At 36.9% G+C, this 7,506-nt stretch overlaps 1 protein-coding gene across 1 annotated transcript; it reads right to left on the bottom strand.

Moving 5' to 3' along the window:
• Positions 1–225: 225 nt before the first annotated feature.
• degs2 (delta(4)-desaturase, sphingolipid 2) lies at positions 226–7,290 on the bottom strand. The gene is made up of 3 exons (XM_044143518.1): positions 6,960–7,290; positions 2,305–3,047; positions 226–771 (listed from the first exon to the last, which is right to left on the bottom strand). The coding sequence occupies exons 1-3, from the start codon at positions 7,039–7,041 to the stop codon at positions 628–630; spliced, it is 969 nt and encodes a 322-aa protein (XP_043999453.1). The 5' UTR covers positions 7,042–7,290; the 3' UTR covers positions 226–627.
• Positions 7,291–7,506: the final 216 nt, after the last annotated feature.

Raw genomic sequence — 7,506 nt, 5'->3', positions numbered from 1 at the left:
AATTTCCAGGTTTTTCTAGCATGTTTTCAGCTTTTCTAAACCAAAACAATACTATTTATCTTCTATCAATCTCAAGTTGACAGTTTTTTCTTGCAAATATTTGACTTTTGAGACTCAGAAATGTTTTTTCTAGAAAATTTCTTTATTATTATTATTATTATTATTATTATTATTATTATTATTTTAACAAAACATTTGACTTTTCAAACTTACAAATATGTATGGGTTTTTTTCTAGAAAATTTCTGACATTTTTGTTGCATATTTTTGATTTTTCAAGCTGAGAAGTTCCCAAGATTTTTCTAGAACATTTCTGAGTTTTTTGGCAGAAATTTAATCTTTTTTTTTTTTTTGTTTTTTTTTTTTTGTCTACAACGACCTTAATACGCCGTCATACAAAACAAACATGCAAGTAGCATTTTAGCAAGATGTCAATAATTCTTGAAAAAACTGGAACTTATTCATCAATATTAAGGAATAATTAACTTAAAACAAGCTCCTATATCTTGTTGAAAAGACGTTTGCACTAAAAGTAAACTAAAATGCTCTGTAAGATTTTGTGTTTTTGCAGTGTAAGTAGCAGTATACCAGCTTTATTTACGTTTTCTGTATAAATATCTCTAGAAATCTATTCCAGTTTGCTTAGCTTGTACTCCCGTTTGACTCTGGCGTAAGGGCCGATGTTTTCGTCGAACACAAAGTCCCACAGCACCTGGAACCAGGAAATGTGCTGCGGCAGCGAGTCGTAATACTCCGCTGCGATCTTTTTCACCTGAAGAAACAAGAAGAACGCTTAGAAAAACGTCCAAAATCCAACATTTTAACTGCAGATGTTAGTTAAAGCTGCTGCTTCTGAACATTAGATTCATTTTAGAGAACATGAACAAATAAAAGAATGTTTCCACATGATGATTTACTTCTTAAAAGGGAGAAACGTTCACATTCGACTGTTTCAAATTCAGGGTTTGGTCACTTTTCCCACTTTAAAATTCTAACATTTTCAAGATAAACTTTGGAAAAATAAAAAATAACACAAATAAACTTAAGAAGAAAGTCTCAATTCATGACTATTTCCTCTCATTTTTTCCTGTTTATAATAATAATGCTAAGTTTCCTGGCATTTAGTAAATATAAATAGTTCTGGTGATTCTAACTGACCTAAAAGACTAAATTTAACTTCAAAATGTGGCAAAAATTATTTTTTATTTTTAGATATGTAAAATTATAAATAGAATTCTCCAAATTTAAGCTTTTGAGCAAGTGTTAAATTTATTTTTTATTACAAAACTATGCAGTTTGAATATCAAATACTTTCAAGGACATTGTACAAAAATCAAGCACTTTCCAAACCTTGAAAGGCCTGATTTAAACTTCAAGCATTTTCAAGGATTTTAAGGACCTGTAAACCCTGAAGCTGAATCTTTAGTCATCCAGCTAAGTTTGATTCTCCATCAGGACAATGATCCAAAAAGAAAGGTTTCAGAACGTCCTAATCAAAGTATCTGAAACACTGAAGTTGATGAGAAATTATTCCAGAATTTAAATAATAATATTGTTGTTTTAAAATTTCCAAGTTATATAATTGCAAAGGAATAAATAATGCAGGTCAATCCTCTAAAAGACAAATAAATTATAATTTCTGTCCAACATTTAACACTAGAAGACATTTTGACTAAAGTACTACCAAGTACTTTTTAATCTACTTTTTAGTGCAAATATCTTAGTACACTTGAAATAAAACAAACATAACTTAAAAATATCAAGATATAGCAGCTTATTTTAAGTAAATTATTCCTTAATATTGATGGAAAAGTCAATATCAAGTGGCTCCTGGTTCCACTGGTAGAATATTACATTTGTTTCAAAGTGAAGGGCATTCTACCGTTACCTAGCAACCACAGCCAAGCCACGCCCGTTGCCTAGCAACCCAGTTCTAGTTCCAATGGCTGATTATTCCACTTATAACATGAGGAAAATGTGTTTAGTACTTAGTACTTATTCATATTGAGGAATTATTTGCTTAAAACAGGCTCCTGTATCTTTCTTAAAAGTTACTGTAGGTCAGTTTTAATTATTTAAAGTGTACTGAGATATTTGCACCAGAATCTAGACCAAAAATACTTGGTGGGATTTTGTGTTTTTGCAGTGTAGAAGTTGCAGAGAAACGTCACGACAATATTTGCGACTCATAAAAAGTCAGATTGTGCTCCCTCACCACTAGTCGGTTAATATCTACGTTGGAAATATAGAGTGAAATCCAAAGTTCACCTGCTGCGGTATTAAGGATGATCAGTCAGAGACTCACCTGAGGTAGTTTACTGCCAGGTATGCTGGGGAAGTCATGGTGCTCCATGTGGTATCCAACATTGAAGGTGAGGAAGTTCAGCGGCCCGTAGTACGAATACGTCTCGTGTCCCTTCAGAAACATGTAATGTTCTGCTATGAAGTGTCCAGAGAACGGATGGATCCCCAGGCACAAAATGGATCCAGCAATGAGGTAAACAATCGGCTTTAGCCCCCAGAAGTAGAAGATGATTGCGTCTACTAGGAGCTGAACCACTGTGTTCTGGATCTCCATCGGACCCACCGGTTTAGGGTTGACCACCAACGGCCTCAAGGCGTAGAAAAACGGCTGCAGAAAGAGCCAGAGGACCTTCCTAGCCGGCGTGCAGAAGAACCATCCCTCCCACTCTGTTGGGATGTCCACATCCAGCTGGTCGCCGCCCAGGTACCGGTGGTGGTCGATGTGGTACTTCTTGAAGGAGGCGGAGTAGGGAAGCCCGATGGGCAGGTTGGCCCACATGGCGAACCAGCGGTTCCACTTTGCAAGCTTGTTCCCGAAGGCCACATTGTGAGAAATGTCATGAATGGCCAGAGTCAGCGAGTGGTTGATGCACCCGCCGAAGCCGTAGGCCCAGAAGAAGATCCACTTCCAGGAGAGGTCGCGCACCAGGTAGCAGGCGACGAGTTGGGTCAGGACCAAGCCAGACACAACCCACTTCAGCTGGGGGTCCGGACCCATCAGGGTCTTGATTTCTGGATATTTGGCTGAGAATACAAACACAGAAAGGAAGAGTAAGGACTACCGCTGAAATGATTAATCAAATTAATCATGATTAATCAACTGTTCAAATTACCTCTAACCAATTCAGTAATGTATTATAATCGTTGAAAACTAAAAAAATAAATTTGCTCAAAAGAGCAACATGTTGAGAGCAGTGATTAAGTTTCAACTGTACAAAAATAGATAAATTTTGCATTTAAGGTTAAATAAAAACCTTTTTCTGTAAATATGTTCTATCCAAAACTAAAGTGGTATAGTTGTAGCTTCACTTGTTTCACATTCTGTGAAAAATTATCTCCTTTTCAGCACCTCTTGATGACTAAATATTAATGAGTTCATCAATTTAGCTGATGAAATAATTGATTCCATCGTGATTAATCGCGATTAATCAATTTTTGAAATAATTGTCAACTAATTTAGTAATTGATTAATCATTAACTGGAGGATATAGACTCAAATCAAGGCAATTTGCTGAAAGAACAACATATTCCGAGCAATAGTCTACCCAAAACTGTACAAAAATATGTACATTTTGCATTTAAGATAGAATTTTAAAAGAACTGTAAATGTTCTACCCAAAACTCAACTGGCATAGTTTTAGCTTCACATAGTTCACATTCTGTAAAAAAAAACAAAAAAAACAATCAATTACAAACTTTTGGCGGTCTAATTATTCATTGGTTAATCAATTTAGCTCATAAAGAAAGAAATTCATCGTGATTAATCGATTTTAAAAGATAATTTCCAACAAATTTAGCAATCAATTAATTAACTGGAGTATACAGACTCGAAAAAAGTCTAATTGTTGATAGAACAACATATTCCGCGCAATAATTAAGCCAAAACTGTACAAAAATATGTACAATGTGTACAAAACTCATGTGGCATAGTTTTAGCTTCACTCGGTTCAAATTATGTGAAAATATCTCGCTGATAAAGGGCTGAAACAGTGGTGTGAAAAAGCATTTACAGAAAGCAGAAGAAATTCAAATACATAAAAGGTATAAATTCCTGATGCAAAGAAAATAATTTGTTGGTCATCGCTGCAGCTCTGGGATTAATTAAGTAAAGTTCAGAAGGAGCCCATATTGCAAGGTGCTCGCCCTTCTCCTGGGAAAATCCTGCTGACAAAAGTCGGCTTTAATTGACGGAGGTGTTGTTTTGCTCAAGGACATAACAGAGTTCAACTGTAGCCGTTCGGAAAATCCGAAAGGCATAATTGGGATTGCTTCATGGAATATAATCCGCTCGTTGGGCAAACAAGTTTGGATCCGTTGTACTGACTGACCACACCCTAAAGGAACTACAAGAAGAGTCAGAAATGTGGCGCAGTGGAGTCCTCACATGGCAACCATGATGGGGGGGCAGGATGCAAATTAAGGCTCCTGATTTGTTTATTGTTTCCCAGTTTCACGACTCTATGCAAATTCAGGTCACATTGGTAAATAAGGGTTAAATAAATACATTTCTAATATTGTATAAAAAGGTTTAAATGAAAAATCTGCAGAATCTGCCATTTTTAAGAATCTGGTTAATCGATTAATCTAAAAAATACTCATTACATAATAGCTGGAGTTCAAGTAAAAACTCCGCGATGATTCATAGAAAACAATAAATCAACACAATCTGTTGCGTGACGGGAGTTTTTAATCAGACATGTGACTTTTAAATTCAGTTTAGAGACATTTTTAAGTGTTGACACCAGCGAGGAATAAAGATAAATGAATAACCAGCCGCCATAAAAGGCTGTTTAAACGGCCTACTGGTTCTGGGCCCGCGCGCGCGTGCACAGAGGCACGCACGCACACACACACACACACACACACACACACACACACACACACACACACACACACAGAGTGAGGTTATTATCGCATTTCTACTTCACCATGTCAGAGAAATTTACTTTAACATTTAAAATGATTCTTTCAAGGTTCAAACTCCGATTTAAACCGGGAAACTATGAAACGCGTCATTTTCTGAAGACGTTCAGTATAAACAGAGTGACAGTCATTTATTTTGTGACCTCATTAGCTGGTCATAGATGTCCTTTGAGCGAGCATGGAGATAAAAAAGGTTTCCGTGCGAGTTGAGATAAATGGGAGCTCTGTTCATGTGCGACACATGATCTTCCACGCAAGAGGAAAAATGAGAAAACTCGCCACGCGCGCTTTGGGATTAGATGTCATAATTACAACTAAACATCTTTAATAATTCATGTCTTGGAAGTAGAAGAAAAAGACAAATAAACACCTGGAAGGTGCTAATTTCACAGCAGAGCGACCAAGCAACAGCTGAACAAAACCAGGATCAAATGTACGTCAACAGGTTGCCGCCTTGTTAATCTGCGCTTTTCATTATTGATACACGAATCAAACGCGGCGCTAAAAGTCATTTGTTAGTTCCCTTTGTAAATATAGTTTGGTAAATAAATAAATGGTGTCTAAATCGTGTATAAATAGGCGTGTTCATGTCAGGATTTTCGCTCCCTCCACTCCCACTAAAAGCCTCACGCTGCGTCATCCTGAGACCATAATGCGCCAAGAAGCCCGGGGCGCAGCAGCCTGCAGCCGTATCAGCAAAGGGCTCAACATTTACAGGACAGAAAAATATGAAAGCCTGAATTACATCATTCCTGTCATTACTCAGTATCAACACTTCCAACTTTCAGTTGGAGAGAAATGTGAGCAGAGATTTAAACCAGGAGACAGTTTAACTTAAAGTTGTTCATTTCAGAGACTTTAGTTCTTTCTGCAGCACAAACACGTCATAGAAGCTCAGTGGGAAGGTTTTTAATGCACAAAGCGCAGCTAAATATAAAAAAAATGTCAACTGAAATCAATTATTTCAACATTTGCAATTTCATGTGAAATTATGACAAAGAAAATTCTGTCAATAGTGAAGCAGATGTTATTTCTTCTGCATACATTTTATGAGTTCTTGTGATTGTTCCTGAATTCTTTTCTTACTGATAGCAAAAAAGGTTTTTGTATGTGTGCTTCTATTTGTATGCACAACAATTTCACATATTACAAGCGTTCAATGTACAAACAGCTGCTGAGCGCAGAAAAAGCCAATTAGACATAATTATTCCGCCATATTTTGGCGCCCCAGCTAGTGTGGCGCCCCGATGCATCACATATAATGGAGACAGACTGTGCTGTTTAATAATAAAAAAAGGCAACTAAAAATAATTATTCCATCAAATTTTGGCGCCCCCTGTAGCACAGCACCTTCTAATGCGCCAGATTAAACATTTGAATTAGCATCTCAGAAATAAACGTTTAAATAGTGAAGCACAAGAGCCAACAGAGCATAAACTGGTTATTCTACTGAATTAATACATTTCATGAGTTCCTGAATTCTTATTTTACTGCTAGTTGTAAACTGTGTGTGTGTGTGTGTGTGTGTGTGTGTGTGTGTGTGTGTGTGCGTGTGCGTGCGTGTGTGTGTGTGTGTGTATTTGTACATCTAACTGCAGACCAAGCCCATAAATAAGCCTTCAGCCATAAAGGGCTTGTCGGCTGGGGAGTTTTTACCCTTAATTTTATTTTCCAAATTGAATATTTAAGAGCAGGAAAGTTACTTTTCTAAAGAAAGCAAAAATGATTGTACATAATTTCGTAGATAAATAGATAGAACACTAGCTACAAGATAATACTCATCAGATTCAAAGTAATTCAAATACATGCAAATAATTAATTTTTTTACTTTAAAGATTTAATCTGTGCAGTTACATCATTTTTACGCATCTGTTGCTGGTAGCCGGTCCGTTAAGCAACAGCTAGTAAACAGGTTTAACCGGATGTGTTTTTATAAGCAGGGTAAAGGGAAGAACAATATGAAGCCAAGAGTCAGCTAAGGAGTGAAAATGAGTGAAAACTTTGTGATCTTACCCAGGATTTCCTTCCTGCGGGCGGTGTGCGGCTGGTCGGTGTAGACCCACTCAAAGTCGGCTCTCCCACCTGTCTTCCCCATGGTTCTGGTCCCGGTGTGAGGAATCTGGCGTTGCTGAGTTCAGTGTGTCATCAAAACTCTCGCAGTATCGGAGCACACCCACGAGCGCAGGTTGCGAAGGGCTCCGCCTCATTAGGACGCCGGCGCGACGGTAAGAGGCGGCACACTTATAACGAGTGAATAGAAGCTTATTTCTGATGTTTGTTATTGCCAATACATTTTACTGCTAGTTAAAAAGTTTTGTGTTTGTTTTTGTACATTTAACCAACTGTCAAAATCTATAGAAATGTGCCTTTGGCTCCTTTGTGGATTGAGAAGTTTTTATCCATTTTTCTTCATTTTTGTCTTTCATTCAATTATTAAATGGAGGAAAGTTCACATTAATGAATTAAAATAAGAAAGAACTCATTAGTTTCATAGATAAACGGAAAATTTTCAACATTTTGCAGTGTAAAATGCCAACTCTAACAAAAGCCACAATTTTAA

Source organism: Gambusia affinis, linkage group LG16 (genome assembly GCF_019740435.1).
Source record: "Gambusia affinis linkage group LG16, SWU_Gaff_1.0, whole genome shotgun sequence".
Classification (NCBI taxonomy): Eukaryota; Metazoa; Chordata; class Actinopteri; order Cyprinodontiformes; family Poeciliidae; genus Gambusia; species Gambusia affinis.
Note: the sequence above shows the minus strand (reverse complement) of the source record. Positions and strands in the feature narration are given on the sequence as shown.

Bases quoted from the DNA above. Each gene is read 5' to 3' on its own strand.
- degs2 (XM_044143518.1), bottom strand. From the start codon at position 7,041: ATGGGGAAGACAGGTGGGAGAGCCGACTTTGAGTGGGTCTACACCGAC. The intron at 3,048-6,959 runs GTAAGATCACAA...TTGTATTCTCAG, and splicing joins CCGCAGGAAGGAAATCCTGG to CCAAATATCCAGAAATCAAG. The intron at 772-2,304 runs GTGAGTCTCTGA...TTGTTTCTTCAG, and splicing joins CTGGCAGTAAACTACCTCAG to GTGAAAAAGATCGCAGCGGA.